Here is a 25,302-nt window from a genome sequence, read left to right on the forward strand (position 1 = left end):
ATTTTGACTGAGTAATTTTTGAGGTAAATGAATATAAAATGTGAGAATAGGTTAAGAAAGAAACAATATAATTTATGAGAAAACAGCAAAGGATAATGAAGAAAATCCAAAGAAAAAAACAACTTTCATACAAATGCCCTTCCACAAAAAGCAAACCATCTAAAACACCGCATTATCTAGTTTAGATTCTCAAATTCTTTACAAAAACGGCTTACATTTCCACAGGAAGGAATGTACAGAATGTGATCTGGGGTTGGACCGATATGATCTGCTAAAACAAAACACATAACTCAAAAATTCAGAAGCAGAAATTCTCTAAAGAGTAATTCAGTGAGTCCAATACAGACTTAATGTGGAATAATCCTAAATGAGAACGACAGCCTGATGAAACACACGTGAAACGACTCAGGAGCTGTGACTAATCACTCCTACTAGATATTTTTTGGTCGTGTCCGTGCATGTTTAATGTGTTCAAGATTTTCACTTCATCTTTTAATGATTTAAAAAGACACATCCTTACCAGTTTCTCCTTGAAGACCATCTGTCTGAGCCACTTGAAATCCAGTGGTTTGAAAGCAGAAAAAACAAAAAGGGAGTCTGTTTCATAGTTGTCACTCTTCTGGATTGCTCCCTCTGGATAGGTAATCCTAATGGTGGTTTTGGTCCCCACATCTTTGCCAAAACCTTTTACTGGGGCTTCATTCAACCTGCCAGCACAACAAAACAATGTCTTAGTGACTGGAATTTGGGTTAAAAAAGCCCATGACACAGAAGTTATCTACCTGGGATGTTTGTCCTTTTATCATCTGTGGTTCATTCACACATTGGTACAGTATTGCCTTGTAAATTGAATAGCATTTACACAATTTATAAGGGGACAAATTGCTCAAACATTCATAGTTGAAGCATTTTTTTTTTTTTCATTCTGTTATATAAAATCAGAAATCAGAAACAGGTTTATTGCCAAGTAGGTTAACACATACAAGGAATTCTCCCTGATGTATATGTTGCAAACATAAATACAGTTATAGAGGATACATTGTTATAAAATGAACCAAAAATATTGTAAAAGAATCTTTAAAAATAACTATTAGAACATTAAAATATAAATAAATATTTACATGAAATATAGAAATACAAACAAACAAATGTACAGTATAATATGACATAATAAAAATAAATGTGCAGTGTTGTAACAAACAGTGGAAAGCTGGGTAGCTTTGTTTACAAATGTGCAAAAATATTTGGGCTGCAGGACTGACCGTATCAAAATGAACAATATGTACAATAATACATATACAGTATATATAATCTATATATATTCTCACCTCACTATGACATCGTATTCATCGATACGGGAGCCCAGAGACTTGTTGAACAGGATTCCCCCGTTGCCCACAATGATGCATCTTTTACAGCTGAGGCTGCAGGGAAGCCGGGTCAGACGTGAGTAACATAGAGAAGTGATGGATAGACAAAACAGGACTTTTTTGTTGATGTTGCAAAAATTACCTGTCCAGATCCCCGAGCCCGTAATTTTTTGTGGCAGTGAGAATGCTGTCTATGACTCTCTCTACAGGGGAAAGGAAGAAAGGAACAACCATGGTGAGAGGACGATTCAGATAACAATTGTCACCTCCAGTTCCTACATGAGCGGGCCAAATATAAATACTTGAATAGGTCATTTTTTTTCTCCGCAGCAGTTTGTGTATTTTTACATTGGTGGATAATTGCTTTCTTGGCAATGAATTGGAGACTTTGTACAACTAATGCCAGATTCAGGGTCAGTTACCTTAAGCACTCCTTATGGACTTTAATAATGAAATGGAATATTTGAAAAGAAGAGAAGTGGGAGAGTGTCTTGCCAAGGAGCTTGACACACCACTAGAAATAAAGCATTGTAGGTGGTCTGAATACATTTGGAGGAGAGAACACCTCTCTCCGTTTATTCAGTCACAGATAAGGAGCGACCAATCAGCACCACAGGAGTAGTGCTGATGGGATGATAGACAGAGAAAAGCTGTGGTGTTTTTTGAGGGGAGTGAACCTGGGAGAAACAGACACACAGGGGTTGGGATGGTATGCGTGTGTATGTAGAAACTCTCCCATAAAAGCACTCAGGGAGGAATGCTGTTTTCAAACAAGCACATTCTCCTGGTTAAGTGGGCGATGTGGAGCTCGTCTCCCTGCGCGGCCAGCATCCCTGTGATCGCAGGGTGAGAAACGGGGATGTTTAGCCATAGCGCACATTCCTGCCATGTTCTACGGGGCATGCTGCTCGAGTCATGCTTCCCGTTTTAGATATTACATGCATTTCCCTCCCCCTCCTGACCATTTTTAGGCCTCGTGCTTTTAATTCATCATCTCAACATCCAAAATGTGCAGAATCCATTACAGTTGTTACTATCTTTGGTCCAAGTTTGTGGTTATGCGGAAGCACCAAAGAAGGATCGTTTTTGGATTTAATTATAACAGTTAATCATCAGTCCTTTATTTCTCGTAATATATTTTTGTACAGGCTTTCTATTCTATTCAATTCGGTTCTCTTTGTCACATTGGAAAAAAATCCTTGTGTCACATTGTCTCCAAAGGGAGCCAAGAGAAACAGCAAAAGTGAGAGTTAAGGCAGAGTGAGACTGAGAGCGTTTGGACTGGGGCCTCAGAGCAGTTTGTAAGACATATTGCAGCCCCATTCACCCGGGCTAACGATCCTAATGATTAACCTGCAGAGGAGGCGAGCAGAGCAACAGCCCATTGTTTGGATGTGGTGTCGATGTCTGGCATCAAGCATCACCCCGAGCAGCATAAACACACGCCGAGGACCACACCTGGATCCAAGCGGGTGAAAAGTGAAAAATCACAATGGGCAGGACTCTCTTCCAGAGGACGACATGGAAGCTAATTGTTATAAGTACCCGGGGTAAACATTTCAGCGAAGTATGTCTCCTGTTAGAGCCGAAGACGAATGGCTGTAGGTTCAGACTTTGGTCCAACAAGGAACTATTGAAATGGCAAAAATCTTTAGTGGTAACAGTGGAATGTAGGAAGCATCTTGTGACACATAAACACAGACACATTGTTGGGAAGAGCATAGTCTAAACAATAGAAAAGAATTTTGTGATGATAGCGAGAGATATTTGTCAGAGCTGCTCGTTGGTAGACTCAGCATCAACTGCCACGGTTAGAAATGGGAAGAATATATAATTGTACTGTGGTATGATGACTCGTTTATCAAGGATAATGATAAATAAACAACCTTGAAACATATCCGTAGGGACCAAAGAGGTACCATCTTTATCACTACTTTGTACAAGACTTTGTTCTAATATTTTGGAGCACTTTTCAACATCTTTCTGGCTGAATCATGTGGCATCCTTCCTAATTGTGAAGTTGTTTGGGAGTTCAGTTGATGGGAAATTCAGATGGAAACAAACACGTCCACAGTGAAAACCCAATTGCCCAGAGATGGGATTCATCAATCTCCTGAATAATTTAAAGCGAATTGTGATTCAAGACACATTTAGGTTCAATACTCGAGACTAAGGGCCCTGCCAAAATTTAGCAAGCTGTAGTTTTTTGTGGTGATGGTTTAATATATTTACCAGTTGTTTTTATGAATGCACTCGTACACCTGTGCACCTGCTCTTCTCTCAGGTTACAAAAAAGATAAACCAGTGCAGAACTCTCTCAAATGTGGTTGTGTAAACATCAAACTCCTATAATTGTAAATCTAAATAAATAAAACATTGCACTCAACAACTGCTAGAGAGAAATAATGCATAAAAGCTATTTTCCTTAAGTGGCCAAATTTTCTCCAAAGATATTGAGTAATTTGTGTTGCTTTAACTGTATAAGCATTTGGCTGAATACATTTTTATTTATTATTATTTAATAAAGTTCACTTTGGATGAAATTGAGAGGGATATCATGCGATTACATTTTACAAATCGTAACAAAACTAAAATAATAGTTGGTGTAAGATATAGCCTATTACTCAAATTGACTGTTCAGTGGCTGACTGGCATCTTGCAGAGCTGACGGTATTTTCTTTCTCTCGGAGACCGAATCAAAACAGCTTTAATGTTGATGATGTGGTTGATGCGTGCCAAAGATACCTCATGGCGAAATAAAAAGTAAAAATAAACCTCCCGTCCACCTCTGCCACTCCATGTTCCCAATTTGGAATCCTTTGTGGCGTTCTATTCAGGATCCACACGTATCCTCTCTCCACATGAGTACCGCTAAAAGGGAAACCCCACTGCAATGGCAATCCGTGGAGAAAACAGAAACCAGGTGTAACACTCACACAGGGAGTGCTCTTTTGATGGCAACTCAAACTGTGTGTGTGTCTGCGTGTGTGCATGTGACAGCGGAGAACTTGCACGGAGCACAAAGGTAACATTCACTGTACCTTCTAAGTATTGGAAAATATGATAAAGAGCATGTCACTGAAGTCAGTTTAATGTTATCTCTTCAGTTCCCATGGCATTGTGTGCTGGTTTGATATCTGAAGTGCTGGAGTGTGTTAAGGTCAGAGAACAAGTACAAGCAGTGTGTGTGGAAACATTAAAGCGGGAGTGTTGGGAGACGTACGTGTTCCCTGGTCCAAAGATAGAATTCATCCCAGAAACAAATTAATATCACTAAGGGCCATATATTTTACATTTTATTTATATTCTCACCAATAGGCATGAGACTTTAAGAGCATTATGAACTTCAGATTATGATTTTTGTATTTCAGCTAGGTCAGAATATGGATGGATGGATGGAGCTAGGTCAGAAGGTTATCCTTTCCAGGATAAAACATTGATTGTATATAGCAGGGTTTTTTCAAAAAAATAAAGTATGAGAGGGCTAACGTTACTTCTAGCCAAAATGACGGCCCCGCCCAATTCTCGCTAAAATAATGTTTCTTATATAATAGTTATAATAGTTTCTTCATGTCTTAAAGCTGCAGTCATAAACTGCACCTCAAACGACAAATAAATCCAGAGTTACGGTTTCTTCACTTCCTCTTCAGAAAAAAGGACAGCAAAAGAAACAATCTAATTCAGAAATCACAATTTCAGTGTATGCCTGCTGCCTGCCACTCGTCCACCGGCAGACCGGCCGGACATCCATCCCCTATTTATTAAGAGCTCTGTAAAAAATAAAGCGACCTATGCCGTCTTATGCTTTATTCGACACAATTTTCAGATATCTTGAATAATGATACCTATTTGAAGAACAGAAATGTTGTTTTCTGGCATCACTTTAACATTTTATGGGGAAAATCTGTTTTTAATCCATTGGTTAAAGTAGCCATAGAATGCATCTATCTGGTATTTTAAATTGTTCTCTGATGTCTACAAAGAAGTGTCAAAAAAATGTCCAGATGCGGTTTGACAGACCCATTTACAACCCTATGATTTGGTCCTAGAATGAAACAAGCTGAATTGCCTTATTTGGGGCTCATTTAAATAATTATGATGTGCTCTGCTCTGATTGGCTGGTTTACAAGGATCAATCCATGGCTGCCTCAGAGTCCACAGAAGTAAGTGAAGTTCGCGAAACTGTGAGATAAACAATGGAGGCTATTGGCATCCAACCTTACATGTTTGAGCCTTTATCGGAGGAGGAGACCGATGAATTTGAAGAACAGTCAGTTGGTCGGAGATTGGAGTGCAACGTTAAGGAGTGGTAAGTGTTAGCGTGAGTGTTTCGAGTAGCTGGTGTAAGCAAATGTTGGGGCTGGACTACCGTGTGTTACGTCACACACAGGGATTGTTGTAATTCGCCCGTTTTACCGCTGTGATATACATATTCATGATTTGCACTGAAGGAGGAAACAATGGTGTTTGAGGTTCACGGTACGTCAGTTCAATGTACCAAACTCTCCTTATTCAACTATGCCAAGGTATATACAGTTTTCCATTTTATGGCACCTTATACAGTAGACAGTACAGTAGATATCCCTCACAGAAAGTAACAGATAGCAAAAACCATTCTTACCTTGTGTTTTGAATCCAAACGGAGGTAAGTAATTGCTGACTTTTGCAAGACGTTTGAAGTTCCGATCAAGAAACATGGGTGCTACTTTCATGAACCTGCAAAGAGACGCAGGAAAGGGAGGAGAAGGGGAAAGAAGTTATTATTTTTTGTTGTGCATTCCCTCTCATCCTCTTTATGAAACCAGCTCCACCTAAAACTATAGTGTTATTGAGCTTGGCAAAGTTTAAGCCATAAAATCATAAATTAAATCACTTGTTCTATTGTCATTGATCGGACAGCATCCACACATTCCTTGCTAAAGCCATAAAAACCAACTGTTCCTGTGTGTGTGTGTGTGTGTGTGTGTGTGTGTGTGTGTGTGTGTGTGTGTGTGTGTGTGTGTGTGTGTGTGTGTGTGTGGGCGCGCGTGTGGGTGTGGGCGTGCGCGCGCGTTTGTGTGTGTGTGTGTGTGTGGGCGCGCGTGTGTGTGTGGGCACACGTGTGTGTGTGTGTACACGAGTAAAAAAAAAGCAAAAACCAAGTAGAGGAGTGACAGAGAGCTGCTGCAGTGCATCATCCATCAACATAACCTCTCCACCCAGGCCTAAATCACAGCTGACACTCAGTTTCAATAAATCTGCTGGGTCAACATACTTATGCCAGAATGCTTTTCCTCAAATGATTTGAGCCGAGATTGTTTATACAAACTGAATGCGAGTGTTCTGTGTTTTCACGCATGACAGAGAACAGGCAAGTTAAACGGCTACATTAAAAAACTAATTGAGTTTTACATTCAAAAACACATCTGTAACAGTGTTTTTAACGCCCCATGAAAGGCTACTTCCAGCATTGCCTCTTCCTCATTGTGTGTGTGTGTTTGTGTGTGATTAATTTCAGCTCTGAAATCAAAAGAATCCATTTCCTCTTAGTCACGCCTGCGACCCGAACACTGGGCTACGTGCCACTTCTGTTAGTGTGGCTCCGGGATGAATGTGTGTTTTTATGACCTGCAGTAAAGCTTTGGGGGGGGGGGGGGAAGCAAGCAAAGAGGCAGCCTCTCTCGTTGTCTCTTTTCTAACATTACCATGCATAAAGCCCTTTGCCTTTCCTTGTCAGACCTAAATAATCAATCAGGACACACAGGAAAGACAATGCTAGGCGCCTCGGAGACATCTATTGAGCTGGCTTTCATTATTTTGTTTATAATAGAAGACAGTTACACAGAGATTAGCTGAACCCAGACCAGCAGAGACATAATAATTGCATCTTCACACACACACACACACACACACACAAACACACTTGCATGGTGGTTCTTTCTAACACCAACCATAAATTAAGACTTCTTATGCAATAACAATGCAATGGCATTTCCAACTGGAATCAGGACAGATTACATTCCCTTGTGTCTCAGCAGGAACCATGGACAGCTTGTTCCCATAATACCTCCATGGGTTTACCAGAAATACACGGAGCTGTGGATGACCAAACATGGACGACGTTATTGGGAAGCCTTCCGGTTAGCTTAAAGCTCTTCCGAGCACCCTAATCGGTCCTTGATACCCTCATCATCCTGCAGGTTAAAAGTCTGAAAGTAGAGAGATGACACGAGAAGAGAGGCAGTTATCTCCTCCTCACATCGCCCGACAACCACTCAGAGACGTCTGTCCTGCCCAAACAAATGGAGATTCATTTAACCCAAGACTTTTGAGGCCAGAAGTGGCTATAAATAATACAGGACCATTGCAAGTCATTGAGCCCTGACCGACAGTCAGCCGCTGACATCCTGACAGGGCAGAGACAGGGGGCTTCTTGTTGTTGATTAAAAAAAAAGAGGCCGCCTAAAACACCCAAAAGGCAGGGACGCATTGTGCTCACTTCCTTTGCTACGTCCATCTTTCACGGGCAATATTTTCATAACCGTGCCTCTTCAAGTTCACTGCCAACACTTGATTTAGGGCTTCAATACAAACAGTTTTGGGTAAAGCGGAGGAGAGGGGAGGGGAGCAAAATAAATTGGATTGTGCAGGGCAGAGGGCTTCGGAGAAGACAAACATGGAGGAAGCAGGAGATGATTAGAGGGAGAGCCATAAGAGGACCTCACTGCGAGAGGTTAAGTAGGTTTTTCTCTAACGGCTGAACTGTGGGCCGCACCTATTTAAACAAAATGCTAACAAGGACTTTTAAATTGTTTTGGCCTTGTAAACATACAAAGCAGACGGAGTGAACAAACAAGATGTTAATTGGTTGATTCCTTTTCACACAGGACGTGATTAATCACAAACTGTGTAGGTTCTACCATACACTAACACACACATTCGTACAAACACACACATACGCTGCATTAATTGTGCTCATTGACCTGTGTGTGACTGGGTTGAAGGTGGTGGTGATCAGCGGGCTCCCAGTGGAGGTGCTGTGTTGTGCAGAACTTTGATCCGACACGTGCGGCTGATTAGAGGAAGTCATTAAGAGGGGGGGGCATTGTAGCCCCTCGCATAGGTAGAGGGTCGTCCCTCTAAGACTGCTTCCTCCGTCTTAGAAGCAGCACATTATAGCTGAAAGTGCACAGCTGAGGGTGATGTTTTAAAGTTTCAATTAATTCGATATATACTAAGTATATTATGCCATACAGTTTGAATAGACTCACTCAAACACTGTGAAAGCATCTTATTTTAACAGGATATAAAGGGCAGAATGTCAAACAGGCAGGGAGACCAAGCCATATGTAAAGAAAAGTGAAAAGGACAATACTCTATACTTTGCTTTTTAAAGGTACGGTATAAGCGGAATTTTGCATCCTCAGAAAATAGACAAATCTGGTTCAATACTAATTCTTAGAAATTAGTTGGTACCACTTTACAATAAGACTACCCTTATAAAGGCTTTACAAACTGTTTGTGATTCAATTATTAGTTAGGTTGTGAATACTTTATAAATCATTTTATAAGACAAGAGATAAACAGGACAACTGTCATCGGTGGGGGGAACCAACTCGGTGAACAACAGATACCGAGGATGTTGGCTGATGAAGAAGGCTAAGTAGCCAATATAAGGCTTAGTCACCTTGCCAAATAGTGAGCCTGTGTTGATGTATGAAAACTATGTTAGAACTGGTTTATCAATGGTTCTTAATGATTAATAAAGTGTTTACAACCTAATTAAGACCCCAATTATAAACCCTTTATGAATCCTCATTGTAAAGTGGTACCCATGAGTTAAATCCTACCATAGTTCAAGTACTGCATTGAAATGCTATTGTGCAGCCACGCTGAGAATCGGCCCTCTCCTAGCCCCGAGAATGCTGCTGGGACAATGCTCTATAGATTGAGCTGTTTGGTGGCAAGTAGTGGAAAGTAGAAAACTCAAAAGGCCCAATGACATCAGAAGAGGGTCGATGAGGATTGTGTGGACTGCGTGGTTTGTGTAGCAGGAAGCTGGTGATGAGTCAGGACAGGAAGTTAGTTGCTGTCACTCATGAAGAAAGCCTCGAAGGCTGTGCGCTGCGATATGAGAAAGATGGTAGATCTGGTGACAAAAGTTCTTTTGTTGAACAAGGGGTTCACAAGAACACAGTCAGGGTTTTGTCGGGGGGAGAAGATGATAGAAACATGATTAAAACGAGGGAAGATTGGAGAGGAATGTGTGGGTTTCTCTGTGTCTGACTCAAAGACCCTTAAGGCCAAGTTGGCTTGAGGAGTGACATCATGCCTCTTGGTATGTTCGACAGTTTTAGCTTTTCCTACGCTGACAACCAATTAGAATGATTAGTATGTGACGCTTGTGATTGGATGTGAAGTTCTTGAAGCAAGTTTAAATAAAGGATCAAAATCTATCTCCTCACTGTTATGCAAGTAAAAAAAAAAAATCCTTCTCACTTAGGATAGATGGTGGTCATCTTGGCTGCTACATATCCCGGCTTGCACACTCCTTCGCTGAGGTTGCCATACTTGTACGCCAACTCCTGTGGCCTGCACATTAGAAGAACAGAGGGAGCGATTAATCAGACACATCGTGATAACTGATTATCAATTACACTGACATGTAACGAAGCGCCAAAAAAACGGAGGTTGTCAAACAAAGTGCTCGAGAGAAACGGGTGGTTTAGGAAGTCGGAGGGCTCAGCATCACCTGTGTGTGGCGAGACAAAGCAGAGGGGCCTTGTTCAAATAATCACACAGGCAGGGCTAAAGCTAGAACCTCCCGATTACTAGCATGACCATTAATAACCTGATGAAGGCCATGAATCTAGTTCAAATAAACAGGGAGAAGGGGGAGAGTCAGAGGACTGTGTGAGGCCTTTTGAATCTGAAGAATTGTATTTTAATTCAACTATTTATGCACTGTAACTTTTATTCATGTATTTTATTGCTGTATTATTCTATATAGCTTGTTTTATATTTATTTGATTGTCTTTGCGTTTAAATGACTGTTTTTAAAAGCCATTTTATGTGACTTTACTGCACGTAATGCTCTTGCTTCATGTTTGTAAAGCACTTTGAATTGCCTCGTGTTGTTATGTGGTTTGTTAGGAATGAAAACTATCAGCAGGAATTACAACTCCCAAAAGCTAATAACCAGTTTTTTACGCAGGTGCTCTGACGGAGTAATGAATGAGACTGCAGATATAATGTAAGGAGCAGTATTAGATAAACTGAAGCCATGTGAAAACCACCCTAACGTGTGTGCTGACACACTGCTTACAGTGTGTGTGCAGAGTGTGGACAGATGTGCCCTGTGAGCGTCGGGGAACATTAAGATTGTTGCCTGCATGCTAATGGGAGGGCCGGGGAGAGGGCCTTATCGTGGCAGTTTAGAGCCAGAGTGTCAAACCAATTCAGGGAATTATACACATATCAACAGACACGCTGACACAATGACAGTTGGGTAATGACTCAACGAAGCATGTTCTCAGCCTGACAAACCACAGCCGCTGTGGAATAAAAAAAAAGGGGGTGGGGGGAGACTAAATTCCCACAAATCTTCCTATGTATTACTCAGAGCACAAATTAGGCGTGTGCATTTGTCACCAGGTTGTGGTTAGAACACCAATGAACTGATGTATGTTTATTTAAAACTAAAATAAAGATTCATTGGTTGAAGGTTTATGTGTTCCCAATTGATCAACCAGACTGGCAAGAATAAGTATTCAGTGGAGCAAGCTGTTAAACAAATCCAAATGAATGGAGTCAAAGTGCAACTGGGGATTCAGCTGCTCTAGGTTATACATATCCCCTATTTTAAATGGAAGAAATGTTTTCTAGACATGTACTCACAGTTTTGTGTCCAACTGCAGCAGAAAGCCCTGCTTATCATACACTGGAAAAGAAAAAAAGAGATAGAACATTATGGCACAGATCTCCACAGGCGAAGATCGAAAGCACGGCATCTGAAAACGTTTTATAGTCGGCTCATTAGTACGGCTCATCCAATGTACATCGTTTTCAACTATCAGCTCATTGGCTGTAGTTGTAAACAACCTGTGCATCGTTCAAAACAAAAATGGGCGAATGTAAAAGTAAATAAAGCATTAGAATTAACGATTTGTGAAGGGAAAAAAAACAAGCACGATTAGGGAAAAGCCAGCCAAAACAATCTGTTGAAAATAAAGTTAGAAAAAAAGAAGTTAGAGATCACCTATAGACAACCAAAGGGGCGGCCAATAGGTGCCTGGTGAAGCGTTAAGGTAGAAGACAGAGAAGCACAGAGGTAAATATCGATGGGGGGGTTAGAACCTTATTGTCAATGTTATCGATTGAGTATCTATGTCGTATATTCTATATTTGATACTTATAGATCAGTAAAATGCTGTAATTAGCATGACGAAGACTAAGATGGGCATTAGTTGGAAGTACGAAGAGCGTGGTATTACTCCTGTGGTTGCGGATCTTGTCTTCACAGAGAGGCTGGAGGAGAAAGATAAAGAAAAAGACAATGGGAATGCGTGACGGCTGGTTAGGGAAGGATCCAAGCACTGCCCTGGAGGATTGGGACTTAGCCGTAGCAGCCAAGAAGAGCAAGTGTGTGTGTGTGTATGTGTGTGTGTGTGTGTGTGTGTGTGTGTGTGTGTGTGTGTGTGTGTGTGTGTGTGTGTGTGGACTATGTTTTTGTTGAGAAGCATAAAGCAGCCAGAGGGCCAAGCCGAGGCAGCAGCTTGAGGAGGAATCAAAGCGGCAGGGTCCTAACCAGTAACACAAATGTTGTTCTGTGGAAACAGCATTATGCATGGGAAGGCCTGCAGACTGCTTCACTTGCCAAACATTATGTTACTGAGCCAGGACAACAGAGGGCAGTGTTGTATCACACTTCATGGAGGAAGGTGGCTTAGCAGATGTTAAGCTCCTCACTAGGAGTCAGATTTTATTAATAGACGTCTTGAATTTCCTTTGAAAAAAGGGGAATCACTTCCCCTGATAGTAGTGAAAGAGTTGGAGGAAAAGGACTAGCTTCTCAAGCCCAATGTGGCTGCTAAAGTATCGCAGGGTTTTTTTTAAAAAAAAGGTTCTGGCGAGAGAATTAGATGGGAGGGGGTTTGGTTGGTGGGGCTGCAGATGTACCTGAGCCTACTATTCGTCCCCCGGTGAGGTCCGTTTCCGACTCTGAAACACAAAATGGTCAGTTAGCACCCTTTGAGCTCAGTGTGTCCATGGCAGCACTGGACTTGACATTAAAGCCAACTGCAAATGTCTGACATTACAGAGAAAGAGGAGGAGAAGTTAGAATTAAAATTCAGCCCAGTACGATTAAAGCTGCTCATTGTCAATCTTTATTCAAAAGACAAAAAATCCAAATGAAGGGGCTAATTAACCTCAGTGTGTTTTTGAGATTATCGTGGCAAGATTCCCACTAAGGACAATGAGTGAATTGTTTTGTATTCCAAAAATAAATTATAGAAAGGTGAAAGTGGTGATAAATTAAAGCCTTCATGGTTGAATTAGCAAAGATGTTTATTTCAAGTAAAAAATTAAAATTAAAAAAGCCCAGTGTAAAGCCACCCGGATAAATAGTCACCCGGTAATAATGGGGCAGGGTCTCAGTGCCTCTACCTGGAATTCTTTTCACTTCTGCCCCTTTAGTCAGGACTACAGTTGTCTCTTCTGCATCACTCTCTGAAAACAAAAGGGGGTTAAGTCACTGAGGAGCTGTGGAAGCAACTAGACCAAAGAAACTGAGAATATTGTAAAAAAAAAAAAAAACATCATCGTCAGGAAAACAGACTGTGGCTTCGCACAAAAACAAATGCACACAAAAGGCAGACAGATGAAAGAAACAAAGCTTCAAAAGGTTTAATGCAGCACTCCGATGTCTGCCAACACAGTCATGGAGAACTAACCATACAGACCATCAGGAATCTAAAAGAATCACTTGTTAAAGATTCGCAGAACATAAGAGATTCTCACTTTCTGCAAAAAGCTGTGGGAACAGCGCTGTCAGACCCACAGTGAGTGACTGTGACTTACTCTGAACATCCTAAAAGCCATGATTATCGGGGTGGATTAAGATCTGTTTTGAAATGGCCGCATCTGTTTACTCTACATCCCCTTTTAGATGATTCATTTTACTTTCTTTTATCAAATACATACAAACGAAGACGTTAGCTTGGAACAAAAACCCACAGGTATTAGAATGTGGTCCATCACGCCAATCAAGAGTCAGGAAAGCTACCACGTTGTTTTATCCAGGATTACATATGGCAAAACTAAAAAGCCCTCTCCAAGAAAATAGCAAATGACAGCATTCTTTTATTAACGGATGTAAGCACACAACCTCTCCATGTGAGGCCCTCTGGCAGATCAAGTTCCCCAATTGAGAGGCGTCAAACTCCATTCCAGCTGAAAGTGTATAGGCGTATCCCTGATGACCACAAGAGGAGGCAACCCCCGATGTTGAAAACCAAGCTGGGGTCGGAAACAATAAGAGCACGCTTCCTAAGCAATTTCATAGAGCCCTGAAAATGACAAGTAGAACCAACAAGTGGTTTCCTTGTCATAACATTTCTATGTGTTATTTGAGAAACGTGTTTTAATGCTTATATAAAAAAGGTTGGACGTTGTGGCATGCAGCTTAACCGGTTGAAGAAATATAGTTCTCACCCTGCATGAGTCCATTTCAGGGAAAACCAACCACAAGGTCCTGTTCCTGTGTAAGCCACAAAACGAAACTATTTTGAAGAGATTGGTGATTGGCTCTCAACTCAAACGGAAGTGTGTGCTGCAAATGCATTGCCAGCCATGCTCGTCAATCTTTTAACACTTTAAACAAATGCTTTTCACCCACACTTTAAACATTAACACAAAAGGGCCTTCAAGGTATTCAGAGAATAACCTGGAAACCTCAGATAAAGAAAATTCTCAATCAAATTGATTATACAAATAAAATGTAAAAAAAAGTGAATAAATGAGAATCGTATCTGTGTTGTTGATCTGTAATATTTCAGTGTTACATTGATTTGTTTGTCTTTTTCGTTCTATGCACTACGCATTTGAGTGGGTTTGTTTTAGAAAAAAAATGCAACCAATCAGATATTTTTCTGGTTCTCTGGGAAGAATATCCTTCAGCCAAGGTATTCCATATCCTTGATAGAATGCCCTGGCCCTTAAACTGAATGAGAGCGTACGTTTGGACTGACAATTTGATCAACCAATCATATATTGAGTTGTAGCCAATGGGCGTATCCTTTCAGATTTTCCCACGGTTCCAGGGTTCACTGGCTCGAGAAAGAGGACCTAGCTAAGTGCTACATAGCAAGTGACGTAGTGAGATTACGTAGTTTTTATTTTACGTCGAAATGGCAAATGGTGTCTACAGAAGGTCCAGATTTGATAGACATGGTTTGCCACTGGTAAACGGTAACAATGACTGCTCTAAGAAATTAAAGGTGGACACAAACACAAGGTGAGTATATGTATCAGCATTTATCTGGTTACCATGATGAGTTTATTTCAGCTATTTCAGACCTTTTCTCTGTAGCATCCATCCCTTACAGTGTGCATCAATACAGCTAAACACTCTATTTAGTGTCCAACAATAATCTATCCCCTGCTCCACTGGAAAAGTCGATAAAATCTCTGTTTAATACTCGCAAAGTTGTCCCCCAACATGAAAGCGGATCGATAACAGTTGTAATTGCCTTTATTGACACTAAAAAGAATCTGGCGGCGATTGAATGTTTGCTTCAACAACGACACTGTTCATGTCTATCGTAGAAATGTATAATAGTCCCATTTAATTATATATATGTCACTAAGTTTCTTTTGCAGTTAGACTTTCCCACAGTTTCAATCTACATCTCACTAACGAAATTCACATCAAGCTGTTAAAGTATTGATTTCCTGAGAAAGACAAATGTCTGTCTCTCTGTCTGTCTCTCTGTCCGTTGATTTAGCTTCCCCTTCCCCCCCTCCCTTTGTTTTTACATACTGTAATCTAAATTACACTGTTGAATACAGTCTGTCTCTCTGTCTCTCTGTCCTTGATTAGCATCCCCTTCCCTCCCTCCCTTTGTTTTTACATCCTGTAATCTAAATTACACTGTTGAATACAGTCTGTCTCTCTGTCCTTTGATGTAGCATCCCCTTTCCCATCTCCCTTTGTTTTAGTATCTTATAATGTAGAATTTGATTGGCTGTTCCCCTTCTTCCTTCCCTTTAAGAATCTGGTCTAATATTTGATCGGGGTCAGATCCTTGTACGACATTGGTTGTGCAGGTTATCTGGCCTCCACCTGGAATTAATTCTGTTAAATCAGGGGTTCTCAAAGTGCGGCCCGCGGGCCAATGGCGGCCCACAATGAGTTACAGAACCTGTAAAACTGTTAGAACTGTACATTGCTTTGAAAGGATGAATCTCCGTCTCGTGGTCTTTAGTGGCATCTATAAGCGGTAATTACAGGTGTAGTCTGACCGCACTTGACCTCACTCCCAGAAGTCCACGGTGCAATTTTTCTTTTCACCACTGGGACGCTAAGTTTTTTCGCCACTAGGCCGCCACCGGGACAGATGTGAAGATGGAGCTGGAGCGGGAGCGGGAGCCGGGCCCCTCGAGAAAAAAACGTTGTGTCGGTGAGGAGAAAAGGCAGTTTCAAAACAAGTGGACAAACGCTTACTTTGTCGTACCTCACGGGTCGGATAAAGTCATTTGCCTGATCTTCAAGCAGGTAAATGCAATGCGCAAGGACTGCAACATAAAACGCCATTATGACACCAACCATAAAACCTACGATTAATTCAGCGGCGAGGAGCGCACCAGTAAGCTTGAACAACTTAAGAGGCTACACTGCACAGCAGTCAGTTTTCACAAATGTGGCTAAATCCGGTGAAGCTGTAACACAGGCTAGCTATGTGGTAGCTAACGAAATAGCCAGGCGGAGCAAGCAGTTTAGTGACGGAGAATTTGTTCGAATCTGGATTTTGAAAGTGGCCGAGATTGTATGCCCGGAGCAAAAAACAAAGTTCCATGACAGAAGTTTATCGAATGACAGTCACACGACGAATCGAAGATATGGCCAACGATCTGAAAGAGCAACTGGGACAACCTGTGGAGGGGCTAGGAAAGGGGGCTTTTTCCATCGCACTGGATGAAAGCACGGACATTGCTGATACAGCGCAATTGCTGATTTTCATCCGAACAGTCACAGAGAACTTGGACCTAGGCGAGGAGCTGCTAAGCTTGGAGAGTATAAAAGACAGAACAAGGGGAATCGACATTTGTGATGCAGTGTGTCACAGTCTCGATGCATACAATGTGAACCTGTCGTCTCTGGTCGGTGTCACAACAGATGGCGCACCGAAATGGTCGGGAGAAAGACAGGTGCCGTGTCACTGCTCTCTGAGAAAGTGGCCAACAACGGAGGTGAGAAACTAATCAAATGCCACTGTATAATACAGCAAGAAGCCCTCACTGTTCAGACGCTTGGAACATGTCATGGACGTAGTTGTGAAGACAGTTTATTTCCTGAAGTCCAGAGGTCTGAATCACCGCCAATTCAAGACTTTTTTGGCTTCACTGCCATCAGGTGGCTGAGCAGAGGTGCCACACTGAAACGTTTTCTTAACTTGAGGAAAGAAATAAAAGACAAGATGTGACAGAGTTAAGTGACACTAAATGGTTCTGTGACCTAGCTTTCCTTGGTGATCTGAATAATTGTCTCAGCGATCTTAATCTGAAGCTGTAGAGCCATGGGAAGCTCATTTCCACACTATTTGACAACGTCAAAGCTTTCCAGTGAAAACTTGAACTGTTGCAGGGACAACTCAAACAGGGAGATCTCACCCATTTTCCCGCCTGAAAGTCGCTCGCATATGACAGACACAGATGGGCGCCACGTTTTACGTCACCTGCGTTCAGTAAAGAACCATAACCTCATAAAAAAACTCAGAGAGGAATTCGACCACCGCTTCTCTGACTTCAGGGACCACGAGAAGGCATTCAACCTTTTCCAAAATCCTTTCTCATGTGTCCTTGAGGAAGAGTCTGCAGAAATGCAGTTTGAGCTCATCGACCTGCAGGAGAGCTCCGAGGCCAGAGCAGCATATTGTGACAAGAATCTCATCGAGTTCTACAAAGGACTTTCCCCATCCACATGCCCTGCACTTCGCCAGCATGCTATCAGAATGGTCTCAGAAGCACATACATTTGTGAGAAGACCTTCTCCACCATGGCCATCAACAAATCCAAGCTGAGATCCAGGCTGACAGATGGCCATCTACATGCTGTCCTTCATATCACAACGACAGAGATGGAGCCGGACATCAGAGGAATCGTGGCCAACCGAAAACAGCACCACAAATCCCATGCCAATTAAAAAGCTATGTTGACCAAGTAACAAATATTCAGTGTGACTTAATGACAAGCTTATTGATGACAGGCAATGATATATATTAATGATGATGATGATTACTTGTTTGGTAAGCTTCTATTTTAAGTCTCTCTCTCTCTGTGTGTGTGTGTGCGTGCGTGTGTCTGTCTGTCTGTGTCTGACTCTCTCTGCAGGTTTTCCTGTGGTGCTTTGGTAGCTGGAATTGCTCCTGAATAAGGCCCATGCTGATAAGACAAGAAGCAAGGCACACTGAGACTGTTTGTTCTAAATACATTTGAAATGGACTGCACACAGGACTGTTATATCCCAAATGTGTCTGTTGAGGGCAGAGAACCCCAGGGATTTTGTGTGCATTATAATGTTTCTCAAGGTTTTCACAAGTTCTGCCCGGTTTAGCCTCATTTATTAATTAAAATGTGTTTATTGCACATTACTTGATGTGGATCAATAAATGTAAACTGTAGAGATGCAACCTGTTCATTAAAATGATTATAAATGGGATTTGTTTCTGTTTTGTAAAAAAAAAATCCTTTGGCGGCCCCCAGTTCAATGTTGGGTTCCAAAATTGGCCCTTAGCTATCAAAACTTTGAGAACCCCTGTGTTAAATGCTCTGGTCTTTATTAAAATAACACATCTTTGATTTGAAGCTTGTAGATTTGTTCTTTTCTTACCAGAAGCTGATTAAGTGTGGAATTTCCACGACAATGTCTGTGCAGACCGACGTCATTGAGCTGCTTCTACAGCTACATTTTCAATTCACACAGCGGCTTTTTTCAGGTTTTCACACAGCAATTTATCAGGCTGTATTCATTTATTTCCTTATAGGACTTTAATTATCGTTTGAGTTGAATGAGACAGAAAAGAAATGGCAGATAAGAGGCTCTTCTGTCAGACACAGCAAATGTTGACTAAGAGCCCTTCTAGCAGCTACAAATAAGTACAACTAGTAGATACCTACATTTGTTGGGGAAGAAAAGAGGACCATTTTTGAAGAGACAAGGTAAAAGTTGACATTAGCACTCCAGCCTTACAAGAGACAAACACTACAGCTGATATTGACACTCTAGAGTCAAAAGATGGCGTAAAGACTGATAAGGAAGGCCAGCTCTGTCCTGGGGAGTCCTCTGGACAAAATGGAGGTGGTGGGAGACCCATGGTGTCTTTCTTCCTGCAGCGGTCAAGACTGTATAACCGTCATGGCCCCCGGTAGACCTCCCACACACATAACAACACAGACTATAACACCCCTTGTTGTGCAATACCAATTATGTGCAATATATATACACCGTTAATAACTGTGAAATATATCCCTGGCTGCTATACCTCAGAACTGTTTCTGAACAGTCTATTTTTGTGTATTTTGTAAAATTGTGTAATTTTTGTATCTTGGTTGTGATATTAAGCTGTATTTGACTCTTTTTGCTGTAAGAAATTAACATTTTCCCTCTGTGGGACGAATAAAGGTATCCCGATTCTGATTCTGAAAACAAACAGACCCGGGGAATACTGAAGCTGGCCGTTGGTTGAACAAAAATGTAATAAAAGGGAACAGAATTCAGCACTGATCTGATCTATAGACACAGCCATTATTACACATAAACACTTCTAAAAATGGCTCACATAACCAGAGGCTTTGATGAAACACTTTTTTTTCTCCACCGATGTTCAGCACCCTGAAAGGGCATCTGGAACCTGCCGCAAAGAAGACAGAAACTAAGAGGCTGACGAATAAGCAGACATGACGAGCAGGACGTAGTCCTCTATATGTGGCTGAGTCTCTACCATTACAATTCAAGAACGAGGAAAAGAGATCATCTAGATCTGATCCTCTCAGCGCTACAGCATAGCTTAGCTAACCGGGGGAGAGGGTGCGATAGAGTATCCACATGCTCCTCTTTCTCCTGTGACCTTTTGTAAGCCGAACATCTGGCACCACAGTAAGGCAGAAAGCCAATATTTCCCATCAAAGCTCTCTCCTATCACTTTGTGCAAGTCAGAAAAGAATAAGCCTCATTCTTTTCAACATCAAAGGTTGTCTCAAGCTGTTATTAAACTGAATGTACTGCTTCTCATTTCATTACCAGGCAGGTAACCATACAAGTTTGAAAGCATTTCATTTCACTAGTAGGGAGTTGTGCATTTTGATCATGCATTGAGACAAAATGGAAGGTGTCACAATATAAAAACAAGAGCCGTGTGGCAGAGACCTCGGTCACAGCTGGAGAAACCAGATATGAAAACCTCAAGATCGAGACGTATACAAAAAGAGGAAGTGATAACAGATAAGATAAATGCTAAGAAAAAAATTCAGCCATCTATATAAAACATATAATCACGTTTGTAATGATTAGATGATGTTTAGAGTGACCAATGCAATGTATGCAAGGCAGTTTTCAAAAAAAGTCCCAATGTGGACAAAATTCATCACATGCTAGAACAGGCATGGGTCAGTTAAGAAAACTGGGGGCAAGGCAAGAAATGATTGGGTTGTGTATGGAAACCCAGATCTGAACAGCTGTTTCAGGGCTGTTTTTATCTTCAAATAACCAAACATTTTAAGCACTGACTTATTATTTACAACATATTCACTGCTGGTTGAATAGCAATTTCAGACAGCATTATCATCTGATTCTGATTATTTTTTTGTACTTCCACACAGTTCTGTTATGCTGGAGCTCCATGTTCGACTACAACAAAAATATTTCTACACGTAGAAAATTGCTGCTTGCTTCCTGGCATATAAGACGGGGAGAAATTTGAAGTCCTATTTCGACACCAATGAAGAAAAGCTTTCTCTGGAAGTTATTTTGCAATGTGAGAATGGTTATATAGACATAAGTATTGGGACAGCTACACATTACACCCAAATGCCAAATTCTTAGGCATTGATATGAAGTTGGTCCCCCCCTTTGCAGCTGTAACAGCTCCCACTCGGCTTTCTACAACAGTTTGGAGTGTGTCTAGGCATTTGTGCCCATTCATCCAGAAGAGCATTTGTGAGGTCAGACACTGATGTTGGACGAGAGGGCCTGGCTCACAATCTCCGTTGTAGTTCACCCCAAAGGTGTCGATGGGGTTGAGGTCAGGGCTCAGTGCGGGTCAGACAAGTTCTTCCACACCAAACTCATCCCACCATGCCTTTATGGAGCTTGCTTGGTGCACTGGGGCACAGTCATGCTGGAACAGAAAAGGGCCTTCCCCAAACTGTTTCCAAATAGTTGGAAGCATAGGATTGTGCAGAACGACTTGGTAAAATGAAGCATCAAGAATCCCCTTCACTGGAACCCAGGGGCCGAGGCCAACCCCAGAAAAACAACCTCCATATACCAGAGTGTCCCAATATTTTTGTCTACATAGTGTATTTACATACTGGTTGCATTTTGGCACTTGAAGTGTGTAGTGAACAATGATAGGCATAAAAAAAAAAGGAAACTGGCGACATAATATTTCTGTCCTTGGCTTGACTGCTTCAGAAATCGGTTGTTTAAGCATCACCACTTATTTTCATAACTGTCATGATCTACAGCAGTGGTTCTCAACTGGTCAAGCCTCAGGACCCACTTTAATTTTTGAACCACTGCATTAATATATCGATAGATATCTATATATATACACATCTCAACGTTTCCAGTCAAACCGCTACTGCACAGACAGCATTACAAATTTTAAATTAAAAGTGGCCTTCAAAATAAAAGTTTGACTTTTTTCTGTGATTTTATTTTATTTTTTTCTCAACTTGCTTATCCGTAACCCACTTTTCGGTCACGACCCACCAGTTGAGAACCACTGATCTACAGTGTATGTTTAGAAGATATTAACACATTTGACCCTCGAATGGCTTTCACTACTAGGTCCTAGTTGGTAAATTGTCAGAGAAACTGGTAAAAAAAAAAACATGTAACATTGACATGGAACAGTTTAAGAACATGTAAGGAGTAATACACATGTCTGAATGGAGATCAAGACATACAGTAACACCAATGACAACAGGCCGCTGATAATTGCTATACTGTCCATACTGTACACAATACTTTATTTTTGCATCACACATGCAGCAGTTGGGAAAGCAATAGAGTTGAGAGCAGTGGGTAAGTTTGTCTGTCACGCTCCTACATGCTGCTTAGGAAAACTATGATTACAGAATAAATGCATACGGAAACTGTGAGAATATCAGCGATGCAATACCAGGAAGAAAATGCATCAGAGACCTTTGAAAGAGTGCTATCCGTTTAGCTATGTCCTCAACATTAATATTTCTGTTGTCTGTGCCAAAAGCTACTCCCTGAGAATGTTTTCAGAGAAAACATATGGCACCGGCAAAAAGGTGGGGTTTTTTCTATAGAGAAATATTCTAGCCCCCTCTGCTGGAGTTTAACAGCTGTTTCAGGGTGCCCACACACTGTGATGTAAACCAAACCCACCCCGTTGTCGGTCATCAATTGGGTAGTTTTTCTCACATAATGTTTCTAAGAAAGTCAAATAGAAACCTTGAACACCGTAATCATCTGTTCTAAATATGAACTCAAAACCTCAGGATATCCAACATTACAAGGAAATCCAACTGACTCATGAGAAACACCCCAAACAGATCATGGTTAATTTTAAAAATGCTAATCCAGAGGGCGTGCCTTTATAGTATTTATTTAAGGGAGCTGCAAATCTGCATTCTTCAGTTATTTCCACACCCAAGTGTGGAAATCTCTAAATGTTACTCCTACTCCTGTAGTAAGCTGTGTCTAAGAGTCAAAGGCTTTCATGTCTTTGGTTAACGCATAGGTTTTCTTACAAAGCAGAGGAACAGTGTTGCAGGTACATTTCCTACGGTAGGACAAGGTGCACAGGCTGATTTTCTGTAGAGAGAGAGCAACCAAAATTGGCTCTACAAGACAATCTGATTTACTCTCTCCACCACATCCAGTTTTCTGGTGAAATGAATGAAAACTAAATTTAGTAACAGAGGTTTTGAGAAACCAACACACAGCTTGACATACGCTTCACCAGATAGACTGTAGAATAAAACCAAAGAAACAGGTTGCAATAGGCAGATGGTGAACAGGCAGTCAGCAGAGCAAGACAAAACAGAGATAGGTGTCAAAACACGTTTGCATAATAGTTCAACAAGTTCAGATGGATTATCAGGAAATGAGTCAACAGTCATACTGGCGATGTCACTTACGAGGCTTCTGGCCCCATACGTGTAGATGCAGCTTCCCGGAGGAGTAGTAAATAAAGCCCAGGACCAGCGTGGGGCACAGGATGAACAGCGCCTTGTGTGATGGCTTCATGGTGTTCATTATTCACATGGCACCATCCAGCTCATCACCTGCAGGACAAGAGAGTATAGGGAGGTCATTTTGGTACATCCCACAACAGTAACTCACCAGTCAGCAGCAAGGGAATAACACACACAAAGAGGGACGGTATGGAGAGGTAGGGTTGGAGTCAGGACTGAACACATATCGGAGTGGAAAGGATGATTAGGCTAGTAAATATCTTCCCTTGGGTAATAAAAACCCCCACGAGGATATTCATTTTAACACAAGCAGTCTTGTTTGTTTTTGAGTCTCGATAAGCTTTCAACTTGTGAAGCAGAAAGGAGATTCAGAAAGTAAGCTCTTGTGGTCATAGTGTTTTAGTGAAACAGTTATCAGTTCTCCAAGCATCCATTAAAAACGCCCGTCTCAAATTCAGTACTGTTATTAGTAATTTACAGGAAACCACACCCTAACTGCTGCAGAAAACATAATGCTTAGAAGAAAGTCAATGTTCCCCCCTTATTGTTGTTGGTTGATTCGTAACATTCATAGAAAATAATCATCCAATAATCTCACATTTCAGTGACCCTGCCTGTGGCATGAAAGATCTAGGATTGGAACATCTAGATTATACAGATATCGAGCGAGCAAAAACATGGCGCAATACAGGCTTGTCGCCTGCCCGCTGACAAGATAACCTATGTCGTCTGTGGGGCTAGTTAGCTTGAATTGTTATCAATTGTAAACATGCAGCATGCAACTGCTTTCAACACAGATGTGTTTGCCTTAGCTAAAGCTTTAATTTAAAAAAAACAGGCCCCATTGAAACACAGCATGCTGCAAAGAATGTCTCAGATGTGACAGGTTTAAAAAACATAAAAATAAACCCTATATCAAATTCCATCTGGAGGCAAATGTACATGAGGAATTATGAAGCTTAGCACAGGGGATGTCAGACCAGAGTTCAGCTCAGATGTAATATATCTGCAACATGATGCAATAGAGTCACAAGATTTAAAATAAAAAACCTTTTAAATACCAGGCCTATAAAATAAAATACAACCTGTTGATACTATCGCTTACAGAGAATTCCCCTTTTTAACAGTGATTCTGTAGGTTAGATACTCGTGCAACTCTAGACTCAAGCACAATAACGGGTTTGATTTATGCCTACAGATATTGCACTTCTAGTAGTACTGTGTCAAGTTCATTTACTCAATCACAATTTTGAGGGACCTTTACTTTACATTACATTTGTTGCTACTTTGTAATTTTATCCCACTAATAATCAGAGGTAAGTAGTGTACTTTGCTCCAGTACATTTATCGTATAGCTTTAGTTACTTTGCAAATTAGGAATGATGATATGAATTGACTCAAGACTTACATAAGACTATCTTGCACTATACAAAAGGAATAAGAATAAGCTCACTTACACTTTACATTGTACATTTATATTATATTTTCATTTAATATTCCATTACATTTACTATCTGTATATTTCTCATTTTTATTTGTAAGTTTTTGCTATGCTTCATATTGTATTGTATTTTGCTGCGGTAACGAAAAGATTTCCCAATTTGGGATAAATAAAGTATTTCTGATTCTGCACCTATAGCTGCTGTCATCATTATTGCATCAATAATTATAATCAAAACATATATATAGTTGTGAAATGGGCCAAACTGTATAATGAGTACTTTTACTTAAGTTAGATCTTTAATGCAGGACTTTTACCTGTAACAGAATATTCTGCTCTCTGGTAGTTGTTTTCACTTTGGTATACAATCTAAGTAATTCTCCTACCTCGGTTCTCGGTAGGTAAAAGAGCTAACAGGAGAGAAGATGTTTAAAACCACGAAGGTGGATGTTAACTCCACCACAACACTGTCAGGGTTTCAGTGGCTGACCCTTCCAATAACATTTGTTTGTTGTGCAGTTTTAAAGGCATTGCATTTCAGGCCATGTCGAGGGTTATGTCTCTGACGTTACTTTATTTGGTATCAAGCTAGTCGTGTAAGCTAAAGCTTAACAAAATAAAGAAAGTTCACTAAGCTAGCTAGGTAAAGAAATGCAGCAGCCAAGTTAGCAAGACAAACATAACGGAACTTTCAGGTCCCATAACTGAAAGCTAACCTCAGTCCCTCTAGTTAAAATCTTAAACATTGACCATTTTTTACTTTAAAGAGTTGCCATGGTAAACTTTTAGCATGACTAACGATTACCACTTCTTTACAAAAAGGCTGAAGTAACGGTAAGA

The 25,302-nt window shown here is 40.9% G+C and overlaps 1 protein-coding gene across 7 annotated transcripts in view; it reads right to left on the minus strand.

Annotated features, from left to right (window-relative positions):
- Positions 1-25,302, minus strand: part of st3gal3b (ST3 beta-galactoside alpha-2,3-sialyltransferase 3b) — a 53,787-nt gene that overhangs the window by 18,581 nt on the left and 9,904 nt on the right. For 3 of the 7 annotated variants that reach the window (XM_063885423.1, XM_063885422.1, XM_063885421.1), the window contains 9 exons: positions 22,965-23,111; positions 13,017-13,079; positions 12,528-12,569; positions 11,247-11,289; positions 9,849-9,941; positions 5,992-6,086; positions 1,513-1,573; positions 1,329-1,424; positions 521-707 (listed from right to left, as the gene is read on the minus strand). In XM_063885423.1, the coding sequence (XP_063741493.1) occupies positions 521-707; positions 1,329-1,424; positions 1,513-1,573; positions 5,992-6,086; positions 9,849-9,941; positions 11,247-11,289; positions 12,528-12,569; positions 13,017-13,079; positions 22,965-23,082 (798 nt within the window). In that variant the 5' untranslated portion in view covers positions 23,083-23,111. The remainder of the gene's footprint in view (positions 1-520; positions 708-1,328; positions 1,425-1,512; positions 1,574-5,991; positions 6,087-9,848; positions 9,942-11,246; positions 11,290-12,527; positions 12,570-13,016; positions 13,080-22,964; positions 23,112-25,302) is intronic. The other 4 variants (XM_063885425.1, XM_063885424.1, XM_063885428.1 and 1 more) reach the window with 2 other exon arrangements.

The sequence above is a fragment of the Eleginops maclovinus genome, chromosome 6, assembly GCF_036324505.1.
Source record: "Eleginops maclovinus isolate JMC-PN-2008 ecotype Puerto Natales chromosome 6, JC_Emac_rtc_rv5, whole genome shotgun sequence".
NCBI lineage: Eukaryota > Metazoa > Chordata > Actinopteri > Perciformes > Eleginopidae > Eleginops > Eleginops maclovinus.